The sequence below is a fragment of the Malania oleifera genome, chromosome 3, assembly GCF_029873635.1.
Source record: "Malania oleifera isolate guangnan ecotype guangnan chromosome 3, ASM2987363v1, whole genome shotgun sequence".
Taxonomy (NCBI): domain Eukaryota; kingdom Viridiplantae; phylum Streptophyta; class Magnoliopsida; order Santalales; family Ximeniaceae; genus Malania; species Malania oleifera.
In genome coordinates, this window is record NC_080419.1 from 59,112,700 (window position 1) to 59,137,005 (window position 24,306).

The 24,306-nt window shown below is 39.6% G+C and overlaps 1 protein-coding gene across 4 annotated transcripts in view; it reads left to right on the forward strand.

Moving 5' to 3' along the window:
• Positions 1-24,306, forward strand: part of LOC131152416 (ATP-dependent DNA helicase 2 subunit KU70) — a 167,780-nt gene that overhangs the window by 98,028 nt on the left and 45,446 nt on the right. For 3 of the 4 annotated variants that reach the window (XM_058104283.1, XM_058104282.1, XM_058104284.1), the window contains one exon: positions 13,438-13,495. In XM_058104283.1, coding sequence (XP_057960266.1) covers positions 13,438-13,495 — 58 coding nt within the window. Of the gene's footprint in view, positions 1-13,433; positions 13,496-24,306 lie in introns of all 4 variants that reach the window. The other variant, XM_058104285.1, reaches the window with a different exon arrangement.

A 24,306-nucleotide genomic window follows, 5' to 3' on the forward strand; every position in this document is an offset into this window, starting at 1 on the left:
TCTCATTCTCTACATGGTATCTGAGCTTAGGTTACTCTAAAACCCTAAGCAATCCATGGCTGCCCAAAAAGGAGACAGCCATGAGTCCAGCCAGTCGGCAACCCAGGAAGGAGAGTTAGGGATAACCTCCCCCATGGTCTCAACCGGCGTATTGGAGTATTCCCCACTCCATCTTATTGTTTAAAAATTCAATGGTAAGAATTACAGAGAACGGGCATAGTCAATCAAGCTCGTTATCGACGGTAAGGGAAAGCTCGGTTTTGAGACTTGGCAACCACCTCCTACTAATGCAGTGGCATCCCAGAAATGGCGGTATGAGAACTCCTTGATAACATCATGCTTGATAAACTCTATGAAGCCAGCCATTGGCAAAACGTACCTCTTTCTCCCGACGGAAAAGGACATGTGGGATGCGGTGCGTGAGACATACTTTGATGCTAAAAATGCTTCCCAGATTTTCAACTGGAAGCCACGGCAAGGCAACAAAAATCGGGGCTACCAAGCCACAATGATAATCAAGCCGAGAGACCTCAAGGGAAGAAAAGCAGTAATAGTTCCAATTCAAGCGGTGCATTTAACTATGAGCAGTTGATAACAACTCTACAAGATAGTCTCTACCTTTCAGACTTCGGGTTAGTCTTCCACAAATATTTCTTTGGGTTCTTTACCCCAAAGACGTAATTTTTTGCAAGCCTTGAGTATAACCTCTAGATCCAAAACTCCTTGGATTATTTGGTGCCTCTGACCATATGACCGATGGCTATCATCTTTTCTCATCACCCTGTGCTGGAAATTTGAAAGTTAAAATTGCAGATGGATCACTCTCGTCTATCGCAGGCAAAGGAAATATCCGAATCTCTGACTCCATCACACTGGAGTCCGTTCTTCATGTTCCTAATTTATCTTGCAACTTACTATCCATTAGCTAGTTAACTAAGAATTCCAATTGTTCTGCTAAATTTCTTCCCTTTCATTGTGTTTTTCAGGACCTATTATCGGGGAAGACGATTGGCAGTGCTAAGGAGTATTAGGGACTCTACTACTTTGAGGAGGCTAATGTGAGTGAACAACCTCAAATTGCTATCTGTGATTCTGCATCTGTTCCTAAGGATAGTGATAGTTTTTTATGGCATTTTAGAATGGGTCATCCCAATTTCCAGTATTTGAGACATTTATTTCCTTCCATTTGTTCTAATAAAACATCATTTGATTTTCAATGTGAGATTTGTGAAATTGCAAAACACCAACGTACTTCTTTCCCAAAGTCCAAATACAAACAAACCTCACCGTTTACTATGATTCACAATGATGTATGTCTAGCACTCTCAATTGTACCGACACAAAATGGTTTGTTACTTTAATTGATGACCACACTCGTATTTGTTGGGTATACTTGTTGAAGGCAAAACTGAAGTGCGTTTTGTGTTTATCAATTTTTATTCCATGATTCAAACACAATTTCACACGAAAATTCAAATTATGTGTATAGATAATGGCACAAAATATTTTAATCAAATTCTGGGAAATTATCTCCAAGAACATGGAATAATTCATCAAAGTTCCTATGTCGACACCCCCCAACAAAATTGTGGTTGCCGAACGAAAAAACAAACATATCCTTGAAGTAGCTCGTGCATTGCTGTTTACTACCAATATGCCAAAAATGTTTTGGGGTGATGCCATTCTCAAAGCTACATATCTCATTAATAGAATGCCTAGTTGAGTTCTCTCTTTTGTCTCACCTCTTAAAAATTCCAAGCATTTTTTATAAACACTCGTCTCAGCTCAAATCTCTCTCTCAAAGTGTTTGGTTGTACTGCTTTTGTCCATATACATCGCCGACATAAATTGGATCCACGCGCCCTCAAGTGTGTCTTTCTTGGCTATTCTCTTACCCAAAAAGGGTACAAATGTTATGATCCTGAAACAGAAAGGGTATTTGTTAGTCTTGATGTTACTTTCTTTGACCACTCCTTACTTCCAAAAGCCCTCGCTTAAGGGGGAGACCTTGAGTAGTAAAGAAGCTCAAGTTTTGGACTTCAATACCTTTATTACTGAACCTGAGCATGTCCCAAACGTTGAACCTATCCCAAACACCGAGCCTGTCTTGAAAAGTGCTTCTAATCTGCCAAATACATAAGAAAACTTGAACTCAGGGGGAGATGCATGAAAACATTATAACAAGGAGATACTTGTCTACTCAAGAAAGTCAAAATTAAAGGACACAGAGAATCTCATACCTGAGGCACCAAAAGAGTCGGAACTGGTGATAGATCCAAGCAACAAGCAACCATGAGTCTTCATCCACTCTTAATCAGGTTATGTCTTCAAGTAATCTTGAGTCCTCTTTTGATAAACTTGCACATGCTGATCTCAATTTACCCATTGCTCTCAGAAAACAAACTCGGTCATGTACTCTCCATCCCATTTCCAAATTCATGTCTTACAATAATTTTTCTACAGGGTGTCGTACTTATACCTCTAATCTTGACAGGATAAAACTTCCAAAGAATATTTAGGAAGCCCATAAGATCCCTGAATGGAGAGAGGCAGTTATGGAGGAAATGCGGGCCTTGGAAAAAAATGGAATGTGGGATGTGATAAATCTATTGAGAGGGCAGAAACTAGTGGGCTACAAATTGGTGTTCACTGTGAAATACAAAGCTGATGGGATAGTGGAACGGTACAAAGCTCGCCTTGTTGCAAAAGGGTTTATTCAAACCTATGGCATTGACTACGTAGAGACTTTTGTACCCGTGGCGAAACTGAATACCGTTCGTGTTCTCCTAGCCTTGGCAGCCAACCTGGATTGGCCACTCTAGCAACTTGACATCAAGAATGATTTTTGAATGGCAAACTAGAAGAAGAAGTCTTCATGACGATACCACCGAGCTTTTGTAAAAAGGGTGAAGAAAACAAAGTATGCAAACTCAAAAAGTCCCTGTATGGACTCAAACACACTCCAAGAGCCTGGTTCGATAGATTTACAAAGGTGATTAGGAACCAAAGATATTGGCAAGGACAATCAGACCATACTATGTTCTTTCGACAACATAGCAGAGATGGACAGGTTGAAGAAAGTCTTGGCCACTAAGTTTGAGGTTAAAGATTTGGGACAAATGCGGTATTTTTTGGGGATGGTAGTTGCTAGATCAAAGAAGGGAATCAGTGTTTCTCAGAGGAAGTATGCCCTAGATCTCCTAACTAAAACCAACATGCTCGGGTGCAAACCAAGTGATACCCCCATTGAAGTAGGAAAAAGAAGAGAAGACATCGGAAAACCTGTTGAACGAGAAAGATATCAGAAATTAGTTGGCAAACTAATTTACTTATCACACACTAGACTCGACATTGCATTTTCAGTAAGTGTTGTGAGTCAACACATGCATTCACCAAGGGAAAGTCACCTAGAGGCAGTGTACAGGATTCTTAGATGTCTCAAGGGATCGTTGGGCAAAGGACTATTCTTCAAAAAATGTGAAAGCAAAGAAATAGAAGTCTTCACAGATGTTGATTGGGCAAGATTAGCAGAAGATAGAAGGTGCACTTTTGGGTACTGCACCTTTGTATGAGGAAACTTGGTGACTTGGAGAAGCAAAAAACAGAACGTTGTGGCCAAAAGTAGTGCTAAAGTAGAGTTTAGAGCAGTGGAGCAAAGGATATGTGAAGGACTGTGGTTACGGAAACTCTTGGAGGAGTTGCATGTCACCGTAAAGTTCCCTATCAAACCCTACTGTATAGCAAAGGAGCCATTAACGTCTCTCTTAATCCAGTCAAGCACGACAAGACCAAACATGTAGAAGTGGATAGACACTTTATCAAGGAAAAGGTTGAAGAAGGAACCATTTGCATGACTTATGTTCCTACGAAAGAACAAACAACCGACATCTTTACCAAAGGACTACCTCGACAAAGTTTTGATGATTTCACATACAAGTTGGATATGGTCAATATCTATGATCCAACTTGAGGGGGAGTGTGGAATGACGGCCAGCAGTGTGAACGAAGACCACAGTTGGTGAATGACGGCTAGCAGTGTGAACGACGACCACGGTTGATGAATGACGGCCACCTACCATGGTAGGTGAGCCACCGCCACCTACCATGGTGGGTGAGCCACCACCACCTACTATGAGATCTTGCCACAAGCCAAGGCTATAAATTGAGACCCCCACCGAAGCTAAACTACACATATCTCAACTGCAAGTTGTGTCCTTTTTTGTTTTTCCATATTTTATTCTCTGTGTACATGTTAAATAGGGACCTAAGTACGTAAAGAATACACAATTGAATATACAATCGATTCATTCTCATTCTTTAAAATTACTAAATTAGGGAGATTAAATGAGGGAGGTGGAAACTTCAGTCTTCAGTGCAACTGTCAACTGTCTTATAAGCACTCATATTCTATAGTATCTATGGGATATCTTGTTGAAATGCAGAGATTGGGAAATGAAGAATGAAATAGGGAAAAGTCTAAGAACATGCCATTGCCTTGTCCACCTTTGCCACCACTTTCTAGCCAATTTACTACCTTAGATTTGTCTATGTAAGAGGAAAAGATGGCTGAAAATTCTCAACATTCGAATGGAGGTAATGGACTATTTGTAATACTTGATTGCAAGGATGTTTTGTTTTGGTGTGGTAAAGGTACCCATGCAAGTGTACTCATTGGATGAGGGGTTGATACTATTGAGTATTGTTAAGAGTGTTGCCAGTGTAACTATAGCAAATTTCACCCCTAATGGTTTAGCCCTTGGAGATGAGTGAACCACATCTGTCTTAAAGGAGTAGTATTTCCCACACTGTAAGGTGTTTCGGCAAGTTTCTTTTTTCTCTTCCTGTTGCATCTATTGTTGAGATAGGTAACCCTACAACTTGTTTGTTGTCGAGCATCTCTCCCACAAGTCCTCATGTCATTAATTCTAACACATTTAATGAGCTTCTTTTCTGCCCTCATAGTTACAATATTGTCCTTGTGTTTCCCTTCTCGATGGGTTCACAGTCCACTGCTGTAGTTAGGGAATAGATCAGTATATCTTACTCCCCGAGTCTTTCTCTATCTTTTGTCTTGTATATTCCTAGATTCTCCTTTGATTTGATACTTATTTAGTAAGATTACAATATCAAATTTAAGGACAAGGAAGATAATTGGTGGAGGACACGAGGCTGGTGGACTTTGCTACTTTGAGTTGCTATCTCTTTCAGTTGCACTACACCCATTGCCGCATTGGTCATCCTTTGTTGGACAAACTAAGACACTCTATTCCTACTTTGAATTCTAGTTTGATCTTGAGTGCAGGTCTTTTTAATTGGAGAACAAATTGTTTCTCGTTTTCTTCTTCTACTCGATAAACAGATGGTCAACCTTTTTGTGTTAATTATGATGTTTGGATCCTAGTCGTGTTGTGTCAAAGTTGGGCTTTCAATATTTTTTAAATTGTGTCGATTATTGCTCAAGGATTACCTAGCGTTAATCAGTCAGTGATCATTCCAAGATGTTATTTTATTTTATGAAAATTAAAATTTAGTCTAATTTACCTTTCATTGTAAGAATGTGAAGGAGTATAGTATCCAATTCTCTACCTATATGACTAAATATACCATGATCCATGAGTCTTCTTGTGCCCACATCAAGGGCTTGAACTTCGATTTTGACTAAAATTTGAAGCTCCAAAAGTCCGAAATTTTGACTGAAATTTTGATTTCGATATGAGTAAACAATGGAAATTAGTAGTAAAGCATGGAGCTCTCATATTAACCATAATAATGTAAGTTTTTATACGGATATATTACAAATTAAATGCATCTATCTATGTTGTGTATAAGGTGCAGTAGTTGTAATATAATGTGTATTGAACATATTCATATGATAATGTTTATAATCATATTTTCTTAATATAAATGAAATTCATAAATGAATTAAATAATATTTATTAGACAAATAAAGATAATTTGATAATGAATAGTAGTTAAAAATAAAAAGTTGTTGTAAGTTTAATTTTTCATATAAACCCTTTTAATAATATTTTGTTTCAATGAAAAAAAAGATAAATTAAGAGAGAAATTTTGTGCCTTAATCTCATATTTGAATTTCATTCTATAGTTAACATTTCGACAAGTTTCGCTAAAATTTCGTGTTTTTGCTATAAATTTTGAATGATTCTTTGAAATTTTGGCATAAATTATGTACAATGGAAATCGGCTGCCATTTTGATTTTAAGGGAGATGGAAGTGGAATTTTTGATAATTTCATGAAATATTAAGACCATGGCCCACGACCCATGATAGAATGGAGTTTGAAAGGGGAAAAGTAGACACATCGTTAAAGTTACTAGTACCCTATTGGGACATATGTCATCAAAGTGCTTCAAAGTGATGTTATGCTCACTGCTTGCTCTTTTTATTAACAAAATGCTACTTTGGTGGTAGCGTTGATGGTCCAGGGCTTTTACGAGCTCTTGGATAGAGCCATGGCGGCTGAAGCCAGCATCCACGAGTGGGAGAGAGAGGCGAATCAGAAGAAGAGGCCTTTTCCCCAGATCTCATAGTTAGGCTTTGGCAAGAGTTATTGGAAGAAGTTCCGTGGTCCTTCGGGCCAATAGCAGCAGCAGTCGGGATCTTAGGCTTCCCAGGGGAGTTCGGAGAAGCCAATGTGTCCCATGTGCCAGAAGCAGCATTGGGATGAGTGCAAGTCTCGATTCGTGGGCTGCTATAGGTGTGGGAAGTCAGGGCATTTGATACGAGACTGTCGGATGACAGTGACTCCCTTCAGCACAAGCTTAGAACTGGGGTGGTAACCAGGCACCTCGAGGTGGTCACCAGGGAGGCACCGCTTAGGCTAGGGTGTACTCAATGCCGCCGGGCGATGCAGAGAATGCCAGTAATGTGGTGACAGGTACCATTTACAGCTTATCATATAATGCTGTAGTTCGTTTTGATTTGGGTGCAACCCACTCCTTTATGACTCGAGAATTTGTTAAACGGTGTGGAGTGGAGGCTCAACCGCTAGAGGTCGAGTTAGGTGTGGATACGCCATCAGGGTTAGTGGTGGTATGCAGTAGAGTGGTCAGGGATTACCTGATAGAGATTCAGGGGAGGATGCTGCTTGCCAGTCTAATCGTGTTTGATATGCATTAGTTTGATGTAATTCTAAGGATGGATTGACTGGCTTCCAGTTTTGCGAGCATTGACTTTTGTAGGAAGGAAGTAGTGTTTTGGCCTCCCAGAGAGCAGGAATTTCTATTTGTTGGGTCTTGTGTGCATTCTGCACCACGGATCTTCTCGGCGATGTAGGCGAGACAACTGCTTCTAGAGGGTTGTTAGGGATACTTGGCGAGTGTGAAAGAGTCACCTAAGGAGAGATTGAAGTTGGAGGATATCCCGGTGATAAGGGAGTTCTCCTATGTATTTCTTGAAGACTTGCCAAGGTTGCCTCCAGATAGGGAAGTGGAGTTTGCTATTGAATTATCATCGAGGACGACACCAATCTCCAAGGCGCCTTACAGGATGACTCTTGTTGAGTTGAAGGAGCTAAAGGAGCAGCTGCAAAAACTTTTGGACAAAGGGTTCATCGGGCCGAGCGTGTCACCCTGGGGTGCGCCTGTGTTGTTTGTGAAAAAGAAGGACGGATCGATGAGGATGTGCATCGATTACCAGGAGATCAATAAGGTGACCGTGAAGAACATATATCCGTTGCCTCGGATTGATGACTTGTTTGACCAGTTGCAGGGCACTCAAGTCTTTTTGAAGATCGATCTACGGTCGGGGTATCACCAAGTGAAGGTGAAAGCAGAGGATGTATCGAAGATTGCTTTTCGAACCCGGTATGACCATTATGAGTTTTTGGTTATGCCGTTTGGTTTGACGAATGCACCTGTAGCATTCATGGACTTGATGAACAGGGTGTTCCACGAGTACCTGGATAAATTCGTGGTGGTGTTCATCGACGACATCTTGGTGTATTCGAAGAGTCAAGCAGAGCATGATGCTCATCTTGGACTAGTCCTTAAGGTACTTAGAGAGAAGGAACTATTTGCTAAATTCAAGAAATGCGAATTCTGGCTTGAGCAGGTTGCATTTCTAGGGCATGTGGTGTCCAAGGAGGGAATTTCAGTTGACCCAGGTAAAGTTGAGGTGGTAGTTGATTGGGCAAGACCAAGGAACGTGCATGAGGTTCGTAGTTTCTTGGGTCTGGCTAGGTATTATCGCCGGTTCGTCGAGGGCTTTTCTAAGTTGTCGGGCCCTTTGACGCAACTTACCAGGAAGGGTAGCAGGTTTGCGTGGACTGGAGACTGCGAGCAGAGTTTCCAAGAGTTGAAGCGGTGCTTGGTCATGGCTCCAGTGTTGACCATTCCATCAGGGGATGGTAACTTCGTGATCTACAGTGATGCGTCCCTGAAAGGGCTAGGTTGTGTTTTGATGCAACAGGGTAAAGTAGTTTCCTACGCTTCTCGTCAGCTCAAGGAGTACGAGAAGAATTACCCTACGCATGATTTGGAGCTGGCAGCAGTTGTGTTTGCTTTAAAGATCTGTAGCACTATTTGTATGGTGAGAAGTGCGAGATCTTTACCAATCATAGGAGTCTCAAATACTTCTTCACCCAGAAGGAGTTGAATATGAGGCAGTGCAGGTGGCTCAAATTGATCAAAGACTACGACTGCACCATTAGCTATCACCTCGGAAAAGTTAATGTGGTAGCTGATGCGCTGAGTCGGAAGTTAGTGGAGGCATCGGTTTCAGCAGTTGTGGGGCAGCATCAGATCAGGATGGATCTAGAGAGATTGAGGGTAGAGCTGGTTGACGGGGATCCCCAGGCCTTTGTTGCCGGGTTGGTGGTTCAGCCGACCTTACGAGAACGAATCAAAGCTGCTCAGTTGAACAACGCAGAGTTGGTAAAGATTCTGGAGAAATTGCTGAGCGAACCACATTCAGACTTTAATGTCTCTTGAGGATGGAGTTCTCAGATTCCACCCCAGATTGTGTATACCAGACGACGCAGAGATAACGAGGATGATTCCGGAGGAGTCTCATCGCTCTCTCTATATTGTTCATCTAGGGAGCTCGAAAATGTATAGAGATCTGCAAGAATTGTTCTGGTGGAGTAATATGAAGAGGGAAGTGGCTGGGTTTGTTGGGCAATGCCTGACATGTCAGCAGGTGAAGGCTGAGCATCAGAGACCAGCAGAACCACTACAGTCGCTTGACATTCCCAAGTGGAAGTGAGAACACATCTCGATGGATTTTGTTTCGGGGTTGCCTTCAGTGGTGCACAGACAGAATGCTATCTGGGTGGTGGTGGATCGGCTGACGAAGAAGGCACACTTCATTCCAATCAAAGTTAGCTATTCTATGAATAGGCTGACTGAGTTGTACGTACAGGAGGTAATACGACTGCATGACGTCCTGGTGTCTATCGCTTCAAATCGAGATCCACGTTTCACGTCTCAATTTTGGAAGGGGTTGCAGGATGCTTTGGGGTCACAGCTCATGTTTAGCACGACGTTTCACCCGCAGACGGATGGGCAGTTTGAAGGGACGATTCAAATTTTGGAGGATATGTTGCGGGCATGCGTGTTGGATTTCGGTAATAGTTGGATCCGGTATCTACCACTCGTAGAATTTGCTTATAACAATAGCTACCAAGCTAGTATTGAGATGACACCATATGAGGCCTTGTATGGTCGTCGGTGTTGAACTCCGTTGTATTGGGATGAGGTAGGTGAGTGGCAGATTTTGGGATTGGAGTTGGTTCAGCAGACCTTTGCGAAGGTCGAGCTTATCAGAGAAAGGATTAGATCAGCTCAGAGTCGGCAGAAGAGTTATGCCGATACTCGTTGACGGGAACTGAAATTTGATATCGGAGATATGGTATTTCTGAGGGTTCCTCCTATGAAAGGACTGATGAAGTTTGGGCGGAAGGGCAAGTTGAGTCCTCAGTGCATTGGGCCGTTCGAGATCCTGGAGAGGATAGGTCCAGTTGCTTATCGGGTAGCCTTACCCCTGACCTTATCTAGGGTGCATGATGTGTTTCACGTGTTGGTGCTGAGGAAGTACGTGTTAGATCCGTTGCACGTGATCAGTTATGAGTCCTTAGAGATTAGTGAAGCGCTAGCTTATGGTGAGGTACTAGTTCAGAAGGTACGGAAGCTGCATGCCAAGGAGATAACATTGGTAAAGGTGCTATGGCGTAACCACTTAGTTGAGGAGGTTCTTGGGAATTAGAGGCCGAGATACGTCAGAAGTATCCTTAACTATTCAGAGATATTCAGAGTTAGACAGGTAATGTAGATATGTGAGTGTATCCCTTTTTGCTTATGGTAAGGGTATGTGGATTGTCTTTGGGAGAGTTTGTATATGTAATGTGAGCTTCCGAAACTATTATATGTAACCACGGTATCCTCCGCCATGAGTGAGGGTAGGTAATAAATTTGGGACGGGGCTGCTATGTGGGTGGTTGTTGGCTCTTTCTAGAGACAGAGTAGTTAGAGTTTAGACGATGTGATAGGAACAGTTAGCAAAATTTCGAGGACGAAATTTTATAAGGAGGGGAGATAGTAGTAACCCGATAAAAAATATATATATATATATATATATATAAAATAAATAAATAAATAAATAAATAAATAAATAAAGAGATATTTTGGATGAGATATTTTAGAGAAGATATTTGAAAGGAGATATTTTGAGTTATTTATATATAAATATTTTGGAGGAGATATTTATTTTGATTACTTAAAGGTTAAGTTAGGTTTTTCTTTATAAACTCTCATTCTCTCTCTCTCTCTCTCTCTCTCTCTCTCTCTAGACACGAACTCCACTCTCTCTCTCTTTAAGATTTCCAGGCCGTGTGTTGTCGGAGTCGACGATCCGTTGTTGCTACGTGGATAAGGGAAGGAATGTCTACAGGTTCTACGAATCATAATTTTATTTCGGTGATTTCCGAGTTTTTCCCAAAAAACGAGGTAAGGGTCGGTTTTTGCTTTTGGTCTTGTAGATCTATAGTATACAAGATTATATTGAAGTGTTGTTCTTTGAGTATTAGGTTTCGGGGGTTTCGTGTCGTTGTTTTGAACCGATTAGCTTCGGGGTTCGGAAAGCTAGGGCTTGAGTTCCGGGTCGTTTCGGACTCCGATTCACACGCAAGTAAGGGGGTTATGTTAATATAGTGATTTATACAATATGAATCGATTGAAATGTTGAAATAACTTTTAGATATCAAGTTATGGCGGTTTTAGGGTTTCCGGGTCTCGGTTCGGTAAACTGGCTTTATTTTCAAAACCAACTGGTGGGGACTAATAGTGTAGCCACAAATCCATTGCCAGTGAGGGCACCATACTTTTGAGCTATATGAACCCAGGCTGTATTGAGACAATAGGGGCGGTTGTAGTGTGAGTTTGCCTCTTGATCGTGCACTCAGGCTGTATTGAGACAGTAGGGGCGGTCAACCCCGATTGTGGGGATTTATACATGGTATAGTGTTTGAGGGCGTGTCCTATCCTGCATCTCTGTACATTTATGTAATTGTTGTTATATACTATGGGGCTGTTCATATGATGAAAATGGGCTACGTATTTTACAATTACGGAAACGATGATTATATATGTTTATGGTTTTGTTAAACACTTAAAGCATGCTGGCCACACACTGTTATTAGCTTAATCGTCCCTTACTGAGAGGTGTCTCACCCTATCATACAAACTGTCTTTTCAGGTCCTTATCGAGGTTGAGATTAGCAAGGATTGGGGCAGGGTAGCGATCTGTTTTTGAGTGAGCGTCTCCACGAGCTCAATTTTGTAGGTTATGTTATAGGTTTTCAGAACTTGTAAAATGATGTAAGACTCGAGGATGTGTTGAGTATCATACAGTATTGTATATGGATGTTGGAATAGCTGTATGTATCTATCAAGCAGTTAGAACTCTGGTAATAGTTTGATGAATGTTTATGTTTTCCGTTGCGTATATATTTGTTGAGAAATATATCAGGTACACAGTCGTCACTACAGTAACACTCGGGCCGTAAGTTGGGACCGGGGTGTTACATTGACTTTGGGGGAGATAAAGCAATAAATGCAGGTTTGTCTGCTTTTATAAAGGAAGTCAACTCTCTCTTCTGATTCTCAACCACTTTCTTTCAAAAATTAGAGTTTGAACCCCCAAGTACAATAAATGAGATTGCAAATTTGATTTTTTTTTTTTTTTCAGAAAACAGACATTAAGTGTGAATATAAATTTTTGTCCCTTGAAGTGGTATTCACCAAATCTAGTATTTTTCCACTATTTTTTCAAAACTCAGAAGTTGAACCCCTCATTTTAAAATTGAGATGCAAGTACACCCCATAATGAGGACATGCTTTGGATAAACGGTAAGGTTCCTTCTTTGTGACTGATTTGTCACGGGTTCGATTTTAAGGAAATAGCCTCTGTGCATAAAGTGGGGATAAGGTTGTGTACCTTATGATGACCCTCCCCTTACCCTTTCAAAGTAGGGAGCCTTGTGGCTTGAGGATGCCTTTTTTTTTTTTTTTTTCGTTTTTATTTAAATTTAAGTACAGCCCATGGGGGCTAGAGGCGTTTTGGTATTTCACCTACTTAAAGACAAATGTCCCCAACAGACCACCAAAATATAGGCACAACTCTCTTTGATCTCACCATGACAATGAACCTTTAGTGGGCTCAAATTTGAGGGGGTTGTGTTGGGGGAAAAAAAATGTTTGGTTAGAATGGGCATTGATAGGGAAAATGGTATGGCAAGACCTGAATTTGCTGAAATCTATGTGAATAACCCATGGGTTGCAGCGGTGGATTGAAGAACCTAAGAGCTTCTTGTCTGGACTTTCAGGGAGCTTGCAGAATTCTTTGACTTACCAATGTTGATTGATTTTTCTTACAGAGACTTTGGGGCAAAGTTGGGGGGGGGGGGGGGGGGGTTGGGGGTGGGGTTGGATTTTACTTGTTCCAAGTTGACAGTGTCCCCCCTCCCATAACCTGTCTGATCATCACTCAATCTTATTAAAATGTAGGGGCATTTGGCAAGTTAAAGCTGTCTTGTTTCAATAATATGTGGCTAAATATGGAGGTATCAAGTGAGTTGGTGCAAGAGTGGTGGAGACATCCCATGGTCAGTGACTCAGCGTCGCTGCTAGTTTTATAGGAGGAGCTCCATTGTTAATTCTAAAGAGAAGTTGAAATTCTGAAAGTGCATAGTGGTGTGAGATGCTAACATCAATATTTTTGGGAACATACCTGAAAACAAGTAACATTTCTCTGTTCTTTTCAGAAACATTCTACCAGAAAACAAGGGGCCTGCTAAACCATGTCTCCTCATGTGTCCAAAAATTATGGTGCACTTGCATGAATGCATGCATAGAGTATATGAATCAATGAGCTGTATTCCTTTTGGTTTAACTCTCTATGTTCTATTTTTCACTCAGGAAGTTGTTGGAAGTACTCGCATCTTCATTGCTCTTCATCAATCCATGCTACGACTTAAGCGGTTAGTTCTCCACAGACATCCGGGCATTATATGTGCATAATTTTTGGCTGTTCTTTTAGTTACAATCTCCTAGTTGATGTGGTTGTCTCTTTTTTTTTTTCATTTTTTTTCATTCTTTCACATTTCTTGGCCATGGATGAGTCTTCTATATCAAAAGGTCTATGTAAAAATAGTTTTTGACTCTTGAAAACTATTTGCCTAAATGATTAATGCTTCCCTTGGTTATTTTTGCAATCTTTTTATTTTTTTGGTCAATGAACTCAAGTCCACACGTGTTATGCCATTTAAGAATTTCACCTTTAAAATTGTTTAATATCACAAATTACATGCTCAGGGGATTTAGGAAATGTTACAGTAGAAGGTCACTACAAAATCAAAGGTTAATATTATTGTTTCGCAAGATTCTCTATCAGAATTAGCCCAAGGAGTGAAATAATCTTTATTTGGTTGCTCTCTTTAAGTTCTTATATTAAGTTATTTTGGTAATTTGCTTAGTTTCTTGGGTTGGCTCTTAGATGGTGAGGCTTTATCGTTAAGCTTGTTTATATTAAGTTATTTTTGTAATTTGCTTAGTTTCTTGGGTTGGCTCTAAGATGGTGAGGCTTTATCGTTAAGCTTGTTTTATTGGACATTTGGACCTAACTAACAGGCCTCCATTGTTTCAACTAAGTTCTTATGCCTGAATATTCCTAAATGAGTCCATGATGGCTTTATTTTTTATTTTTCATGTATTAACTTAGTCCCAAATTTTCTTTGGTGACCAGGCTAGGGGTGTACATGAGTCAAGCCAGCTTGCGAGCTACTTCAGCTTGACTTGCTCTATAACTCAACTTGGTTTGATCCTAGTGGAGTTAAAAGTCAAGCCCGAGCTACTTGAGTAGCTCGACCAGTTCAGTTTAAATTTTGCGATGTGACTTGCAAACCTCATTGAGCTTTCAGCTTCTATAATTTATTATTTTCATATTATATTTAACAGCCGCCTGCACGTGCAGCACGATTGCATGGGGAGGGATATGGAGCAATAAACAAACAATGAATAACAACGATTACAGGGCATATGATAATTTTTTACCACCACACAAGAAATGTGGGTGACAAGGCTAGAATCTTAGGACCTCGTGGCAACGATAGCTCTGTTACCATGTTAAGCAACCACTTTGCTTAAGCTATTAGGTTGGGGGCTGTTGCAAATATGTGTAGAATTAGAACAAGAAATTCAGAAATAAAGAATGAGAATTCAGGTTAGTGTTTTAGCATTCGTGACTCAAATAATTACAAAATCTGTAAAAAGATAAAGAGATGACCGATGTGAATTTCAGATCAGCAAATAATATAAATTCTAGTCACAACAGCAACTTAATCCTCAAACTTGTAGCTGTCTTGGTACTATTTCAGAACTGTAGCAGTGGCTTTGTGCTAGCCTCTTGTGCCTTTAGCAGCAACGAGGGACTGGTGGGTATTGTGGAGTTGGCTTCTCAAAACCTTAGTTTCCAAACCTTCAAACCCTAACTGGTCTTGAGCTGAGCTCTGGAGAGAAATCTTCTCAAAGATAAAATGCCAAAATATCCTCCGGAAAAGTGGCCGAAGGCTCCTATTTATGTTAGGCCTGAAGCTTCCAAGAGAAGCCAACTCTTATTTTGCATATAACCCCTTCTAAAAGCCATTTATCTTCTAAAGCTGCACAATAAATATTTACAATCTCAAAAATAACTCTGAAATATTACAAATGACCCTGCAAATATAATTTGACAAAAAGAAACCCACTAACATTCAGAAATTACAAAAAAAACCCCTAGCTCTCAAAAATAGCAACAGTTGATATAAGCAGAAAATTAACTAAAGATTGCCGATTGCATCATCCCCCTCCCAATATTGAAAAGGACTCACCTCCGTGTGAGTTGTCATGTCATCTTGGCTGCCTGACAAATTTCAGGGTCTATCTTCATGAATTCCTCCTCGATCCATGAGTTCTGATAATCAAGTCTGCCAGCCCATTTTACCAAGAACCTGAATAAAAGTCCGGCCCTAATCTTTTCCCCTTGCACATGTGTGACAGGCTGACAGCCTCAAATTTTTTTTTCTACCTTTCTTAAAGTTACTTTCGTGTAGTTGTTGCACTTAACACTTTGTATATCACCAGGGAATGAGCATAAATCAGCCACATTTAAGATTGGTGATATATGCAAGCCACGAGGGTGTTTAACTTCATAGGCATTTTCACCAAATTAGGGCACCAATCTTTCAACCTTTCAACTTTTGGTTAGCACAAAAAACTCTCTTTTTAAAGGAAAAACATCACCCAGTCATGAACCTGATACTGCTTGAACTGCCTATGTTGATTAACAACTTTCTTATAGAGTTGGTTTAAACATCTTGGCATCATACAGCATATGCTTCCATTCGATTATCTAAGACTTTTGATGGTCTGGCTTTCCTTTCCACTTGACTAGAAATCTGAAGTGATTATCATTTTTTCTTTTAATTTCCTGCACTTTGATTGCCCTTTTCGCCACATCTTCTCCTTTTCAGGTGACCATTTTTGAAATTTTCTTCATTTGATATTCATCTCTATGGCTGCAGTTCATAGCCTTGCTGTCCACACACATTCTTTAAGTTCCATCCTTCTTAGGAGTGAGTAAAGATGGTACGACACAAGGACTTGGGCTTTCTTGAATAAATCCTGTTAAAATGTGGAAAAGAAAACTGAATATTCCACTAACATATGAAAAATATTACATTCCCTTTAAATAGATGATAATTCTCATCTAATTACTTGGGATATTTACAACCTACTGAAAATATAATATCCTATTTAAAATGGAAAGCAGTAAAATAGGATAGACTATCTACAAAATTGGGTAACATGCTACCCAAATTCCCTAGGATTGTGGAACCAAAAATAGCTAACAAATCAATTGATTTGTTAGCTGTAAATCTTGTAAAGATCAGCCTTTAATAAAGGCTGACAGATATCTAATAATTCTACACTCCCCCTCAAGTTGGGCTGTAAATATTGATTAGGCCCAGCTTGGAACTCAAATCGTCAAAATTCTTTCTTGGCAGAGCCTTTGTAAGGATATCGGCTGTTTGGAGACATGTAGGTACATACAACATTTTGATTATTCCTTCCTCTATTTTTTCTTTTATGAAATGTCGATCAATCTCCACGTGCTTTGTTCTATCATGATGCACTGGGTTCTTTGCTATGCTGATGGCTGACTGATTGTCACAGAGAGTCTCCATGGGTTCTTCACCTGAAATCTTTAATTCCTTTAGAAGCCTTCTTAGCCATATTCCTTCACAGATGTCGTGTGCCATTGCCCTGAATTCAGCTTCTGCACTGCTTCTTGACACAACTAATTGCTTCTTACTTCGCCATGTAACTAGGTTTCCCCACACATATGTGCAATACCCAGAATTTGACCTTCGATCATGTATTGATCCTGCCCAATCTACATCACTGAATACTTCAATATCTCTTCTTTGATTCTTCTCAAAAAATAATCCTTTACCTGGTGTTAGCTTCAGATATCGTAGAATTCTATAAACTACCTGCATATGTTCTTCATTGGGATTGTTCATGAATTGACTCACCATATTGACAGGGAAGCCAATATCAGGTCGGGTGTGAGACAAATATATAAGTTTCCCAACTAGTCTTTGATATCTGCCTTTATCCACTAGTGCATTGTCTTCCTTGGATCCTAGTTTGGTTGTTGAATCCATAGGAGTATCTGCTGGCTTGCATCCAAACGTCCCAGTATCTTTCAATAGATCTAGAACATATTTCCTTTGGGAGACAAAGATTCCCTTCCTTGACTGTGCCACTTCCATGCCTAGGAAGTATTTGAGATCCCCAAGGTCCTTGATTTCGTATTCTTTAGCTAGAAGACTTTTGAGACTAGTCATTTCCTCCTTATAATCTTCTGTTAGAATGATGTCGTCCACATATACAATGAGGATAGAAATTTTTCCTTCAGGAGAGTATTTAACAAATAGTGTATGATCTGATTGACATTGAGAATAGCCATACCTCTAGACTACTTTTGTGAATCTCTTGATCTAGGCTCTTGGGGATTGCTTGAGCCCATATAAAGATCTTCTGAGTCTGCAGACTTTGTTGTGTGTCTTGTGTATCGAATCTAGGAGGAATTTCCATGTAGATTTCTTCAGCTAGGTCTCCACTGAGGAAGGCATTCTTGACATCTAGTTGGTGAAGAGGCCAGTCTAAATTTGCTTCCAAAGATAAGAGGACCCATACTGTATTTAACTTGGCTACCAGGGAAAATGTCTCTTCGTAGTCAATTCCATATGATTGAGTGAATCCCTTTGCTACCAACCAAGCTTTGAATCGATTAACACTTCCATCTTCATTGTATTTCACAGTGAGTATCAATTTGCAATCTACTTGACGTTTTCCAATTGGTAATTTTGTGTTCTCCCATGTTCCATTCTTTTCTAGTGCACTGATTTCTTCCTAGGCAACAAACTTCCATTCAGGTGTACCAAGAGCCTCTTGTATGTTATTAGGAACCTAGATTTTGTCGAGGTTGGCAACAAAAGGTCTAAAATTCGACGACAGCCCCTAATATGAAACAAAAGTGTATATTGGGTGTTTTGTGCATGATCTCACACCTTTTCTCACAGCAATAGGATAATCACTATCATCATTAGTTAACTCATTATGGGAAGTCTTAGGATTAGAGTTACCTGGTGGATTTTCACTTGATCTAGGGTTCAGATCAGACTCTTGGATTTGGCTCAAGGGTTGCTTATTGTTCTATCTCCTTTTGGTTCCTTCTCCTTTGTAAATAGGTAATCAACTCATTTTCTTGTTGGTTGAATAGTGTCCAGATGCTAATGGTTCATGGGAGATTCTAAGCAGGGATGTGAAGGAGAAATGGAGTCGGTAGTTGGATTAGATTTAGAAATTTGTGATAGGTGAAAAGGGCCAAAATCAGAAGACGGGTGAGATAACTCTTCAATATCCCAAAGCTAGAATTCCTATGTAATCTCCCCTTGAATTTCAAATTTGGGGTAATATGGTTGTTGCTCAAAAAAGGTGACATCCACGGAGTGATAATATCTTTTAGTAGCTAGTTAATAGCATTTATAACGCTTTTGGTTTGGATAGTACTTGAGAAAAATGCACTTAAGGGCTCTAGGATCAAGTTTACCACAATGTTGACTATGAACATGAACAAAAGCTGAGCACCCGAATACTTTGAAGGGAATAATGGAGATGAGTCGAGCATTGGGAAAGGACCGAAGTAGAGTTTGACAGGGAGTTTGGAATTTGAGAATGCGAGAGGGCATCCTATTTATGAGGTAGGCTACAGTGAGAATGGCTTCACCCCAAAAGGGTCTTGGTACATGTGTAGAGAGCATGAGGGAGCGGGCAACATCTAGTAGGTGCCGGTTTTCTCTTTCAGCAATTCCATTTTGTTGAAGAGTGTCGACACAGGAACTTTGGTGTATTATACCTTGACTCAAGAGATAATCGTCAAGAATGGATTTGAAATATTCTTTGGCATAATCGGTTTTCACAATCTGTATTTTTGCTTGGAATTGTGTTTGGATCATGGTGTTAAAATTTTTGAAAATATTGAAAGTTGAGGTGTAATCCCAAGAGAGGGGGGGGGGGGGGAGGGTGAATTGGGTATTTTTAAAATTTATTGCAGAAGCTTAATCAATTTTAAAACTGATTTTACACGTGCTCTAACTTCTTAACAATAGCGGTATTCTCAAACAATATTCTTATCAATTTATATATCCTTAAATTCTAAAGAGTATAAGCTAAAAGTTATTTATGAAACTAAACTACATGATATTGACAATACTTACAGTTGATTAATATTAATAAAAATATGCTCAACCACAAAATAGTTTATGCTATAACTTGAATGAGTAATAAACCAATACAATAAAATTCCTGGGAAATAAATCACAATATTCACAAATATGAAAAGACTAAGGGATAAGAATGACACCAAATTTTTTACAAGGTTCGGCAACCGTGCCTACGTCCTTGTCTCAAGCAACCCGCTATGAGGATTCACTAATTTCTCCTTCAATAGGTGGGGACACCTCTCTCCTTCAGTAGGCGCAGAAGCCTCTCAAGCGAAAACAACCTTCCGCCTTTCAACAACTCAGTCCCAGAGTTGTTAGTTTCACAAACAAATAAGAATGGAATTGTACAATAATAACTCTCTAACTAGAGTGGATTTGTACACAATAAACACTATACTGCACTCTCAGAAGATGTTTGCTAAGAAGCTCAAAGAGATAGGCTAAGTTTTCTATTTGAAAGCTGTGCGCTTGAAAGAACAACTCAGAAAATATTTTTAGCAAGAACAGCACAAAAGCATGATTGATCAGTGTAAATCGTTATGTTCAGTGTGTAAAACATGATTTGGGTTGGCTATTTATATGTAGGTTAGAATTTTGGGCATTTGTGCGTGTTTTGGTAACATAATATTTGAAAATTGAAAAGATTTCTTGCTGTTTGTGAAACTTATCCTAGTGCTTCGATTGACTGAACAAATAGTTCGGTCGCCCGAACCAATTTAAATCTAAATTTCAAAATTGATAGTAGCCATTCGGTCAACTGAACTCTTAGTTTGGTCGCCCGAATTTACTGTGTCTGGAACTTTATAGTGGCAGTAGCCATTCGGTCGACTGAACTTGAGGTTTGGTTGTCCGAACTCTTTGATGCAAGACCAGTTTGTTCAGAAATTCAAATTCCTTTTTATTTTAAATTCCAAAAATGATTTTAAACTTTTGAAATAACATTTGGACTTTGTAAAAATATTTTCCAAGACTTTAAAAGGTATCTAGGGTCCAAATAAATAGCCTAAGAGTTTCGTAACAAAAACCAATTGAGATGTACTTACATGAAACCTATTTTACAATACATATGATAAACTAGCTAGGTCTTCATATCCTTATGCTTGGTCTTCATCCAAGCTTTTCTTCAATAGCCATCTTTCATTTGCTTGTTTGCTTCATGGCTTTCCAATTTGTATCTTTCATTGTGTTTTTATATTGTAATACCCGTATACACGCTAAACAGCACAATTAGATGCCTTGGTTTGTCATTATCAAAACGAGATTAAGCCTTGTTAGTCCAACAAATATTACCTTCCTCTGACATTTCTTTCATGAGGGATATCCAGGTAAGTGTAGTGTGATCATCTATAAAAGATATCAACCTGCGAGATCCCATAATATTCTTGATCCTAGATGGCTCCCGCACATCACTATGAATCATTGAAAAGGGCTGGGATGCTTTATAGGGTCGGTTGGGATTAGAGTTGCGAACATGTTTTGAAAATTGACACATCTCACACCGAAAATCATTTGGATTTTTATTATTGAATAATGAAGGAAAGAATTTCTTGAGATACAAGAAATTTGGATGTCCTAACCTATAGTGCCACAACATAATTGCACTATCATTATTAGAACGAATGACAGAAAAATAACTTTGACTTCTAGACACTAAACAATCGGATTTGTGAGTTGTTCCTTCAGGAGGATCATTAACCTCGAGAAGATAGAGCCCCGAATGTTAACGGATATAATTCAGGCAATTAGACTTTAAATAATGCTGATTAGGATGTAAATAATGCTGAAAATCTGGCAGAATTTAAGTGCTGAAAATCAGGCAATTAGGCTGTAAATAATGCTGATTAGGCTGTAAATAATGTTGAAAATCTGGCAGCATTTAAGTGCTGAAAATCAGGCAACAACTATGTAAATATCTTCTATATAATGAAAGCCAACTGATGGAAAGGGCATTGAGACCAAAATTAACATGGGTTCAAAGCCCCTCTTCTGATTCCGTCTCTTTGGTCTTAATCACTCGGTGCGATTCTAATTGCCTTTTTTTTTTTTTTTCCTTTCTCTCAGTTTCAGCAAGTTCTTTCTTGCTTTTCGTGGGCGCCGGCCTTCTCTGTGGTGTCCACTTTGGTGGTTTTGAGTTTTGTTTGGGGCTGCTGGAATCTTTTTCTAGTTGCGCACGCTGTCCTTCATTGTGGGCTACTCACCTCGATGTTTTTCTTGTGGTGGCTGCATATCTTTTTGGCTATTGGCAGTTTCTGTGGTGGTCAGAAGCTTCGACTCCTGGTGTGATTGATGAAGGGGCTGTGTTTCTTCCCATGCTGTGTCGTTTTTCACACAGAGCAGGTATTTTGAGTTAGGCTTCCGTGTTTGATCTGGGCCTTCCGTGTTTGATATGGGTTTTTTTATTTCTGCTGGGCTTTTGTAATCTGGTTGTGTCTTTGGGCCTCTTCTTATTTGGATTTGGACATGATTTGTGTTAGGCTTGCTGTTTAATTGGTTGACTGCATGGGCTTAATTTTTTTTAGTGCCTTTCATCGTGTCTATTGAAAAGCCTATTGTTTGATTTACTGGAAAGAATTTCTCTACGTGGGAATTCCAATTTAAATTGTTCTTGAAAGGGAACGAATTATCAAATCATATTGATAGTTCTGCTCAAGTTCCCACCGATGAAAAAGAATTTGCACAATGGGAGGTCAAGGATGCTAAGGTGATCTCTTGGTTGTTGGGGACAATTGAGTCTCACCTTGTGACCAATCTTCGCTGTTTTACTACAGCTCAAGCTATGTGGGATTATCTCCACCATTTACCACCAAGATCATAGTGCTCGGTAGTTCCAATTGGAGTTGGAAATTAGTAATTACAGTCAAGGTAATTTACCTATTGAACAATTTTATTCTGGTTTTGTTAATCTTTGGAGCGAGAATTCTACTATTGTTCATGCTAAGGTTCCCCCTACGGCACGCGTGACTCTTTAATCTGTTCATGCTGAGAGTCAACGCGATCAGTTTTTTATGAAACTGTGACCTGAATGTGAGCCTGTTCGAGCCAGTTTATTGAACCGTAATCTGGTTCCTTCTTTGGATATTTGTTTGGGAGATTTATTGCATGAAGAACAGCGGTTATCCACTCAAATGGGTATGACTTTTGAGAATGTATTTTTTGAGGCTGTGAATGTAGCATATGCAGCATAAGGGAGTGGGAGGATCAAGTTGCAGTGTTTCAGTTGCAAGGAGTTTGGTCATATTGCTTGTAACTGTCCTAAGAAAGTTTGTAACTATTGCAAGAAAGAAGGCCATATCATCAAAGACTGTTGAGTGTGGCCTCAAAATCACCAATCCCAAGCTTTTTAGGCTGCTGTTTAGTCCTTTTCTTCTTCTTCGTCTTCTGCGCCACCCACTGTAAACTCTGACTCGTTTGTTCTCACACTAGCAATAGTCCAACAGATGATTGTGTGTACTTTTACAGCCTTAGGCCTGCAAGGTATGACTACTAACTTAACTTCTTGGATTGTTGATTTGGCCGCTTCTAATCATATGACTGGTAATATGACGGGTCTCCATGGTGTTCGTAATTATAGAGGCATGCAAAATATTCAGGTTGTTGATGGCAATACTCTTCCAATTATTGCTGTTGGTAATTTGGGCTCTTCATTTCGCGATGTTTTTGTCTCCTGGATTGTCTACCAATTTGATTTCTGTTGGACAATTGGTAGATAATAACTGTGATGTTCATTTTTCTTGTGGTGGTTGTCTTGTGCAAGATCAGGTGTCGGGGTCGGTAATCGCGCAAGGGGCCTTAAGTGGGACGTTTATTCCCTTTATAGTTTTCTATTCCTAATGCTGTTTCTCTTGCTTGTATGATTACTGCCAATAATAATGAAGTCTGGCATAAGAAATTGGGTCATCCTAATTTTGTTGTTTTGGCTCATCTTATGAAACATGGTTTTTTGGGCAATAAAGATTCCTTTTCTTCTTCTCATGTATCTTTTGATTGTGCTACTTGTCGTCTTGGTAAAAGTAAAGTTGTACCTTTTCATGCTCATGGTAGTCATGCTTCTAATTGTTTTAAGATCGTGCATACTAATGTTTGGGATGTGAGTCTTGTTATTTCTCATGGTTAGTATCTTTATTTTGTGACGTTTATTGATGATTGTAGTTGATTCACTTGGATATATTTTTTCCGCTCTAAAGCTGACGTGTTTTATGTCTTTCAAAAATTTGTTGCGTTTGTCGAGACACAGTTCAGTACTTGTATAAAAACTTTACGCTTCGACTCTAGGGGGTAGTACATTTCTCATTCTTTTCAGAATTTTCTTTAGCAAAAGCGGATCATTTCCCAGCGTTCTTGTCCTTATACCCTTCAACAAAATGGAGTTGCTGAGCATAAGAATCGTTATATCTTAGATGTCGTTCGTACTTTGTTGATTGATTCTTCTATACCTTCTAAGTTCTAGGTAGAAGCTTTATCTACTGCTGTCTATTTGATCAATCGTTTACCTATTGCCACTCTAAATTATGATTCTCCCTATTTTTTATTATTTGGCATATCTCTTGAGTATCAATCCTTTCATACTTTTGGGTGTGGTTGTTTTGCTCATCTACCACCTGTTGAGTGTCACAAGCTTGTTGCCTAGTCTGTCAAGTGTGCCTTTATGGGATATAGCCCTACTCAGAAAGGATTTGTTTGTTATGATGCTCGTGCAAACAAATTCTGAATTTTCGCAATGTTATTTTCTCTGAAAGTCAATATTTCTTTTAGTCTCAGGTTATTTCTCATGCTCCTATTACTCTTCTTCCCGCTTTTGATGACGTGTCTTCTTCTATTAAGCGATTTAAACCAGGTGTGGTGTATCATTGACGTCCTCCTTCTTCAATGCCCTTTCCAGACACTGATCCGTCATCTGATTCTGTTGTTCCTCGGCCCTCCACCCGAGTTACACATCCATCGGATAGATATGGTTTTCCTCA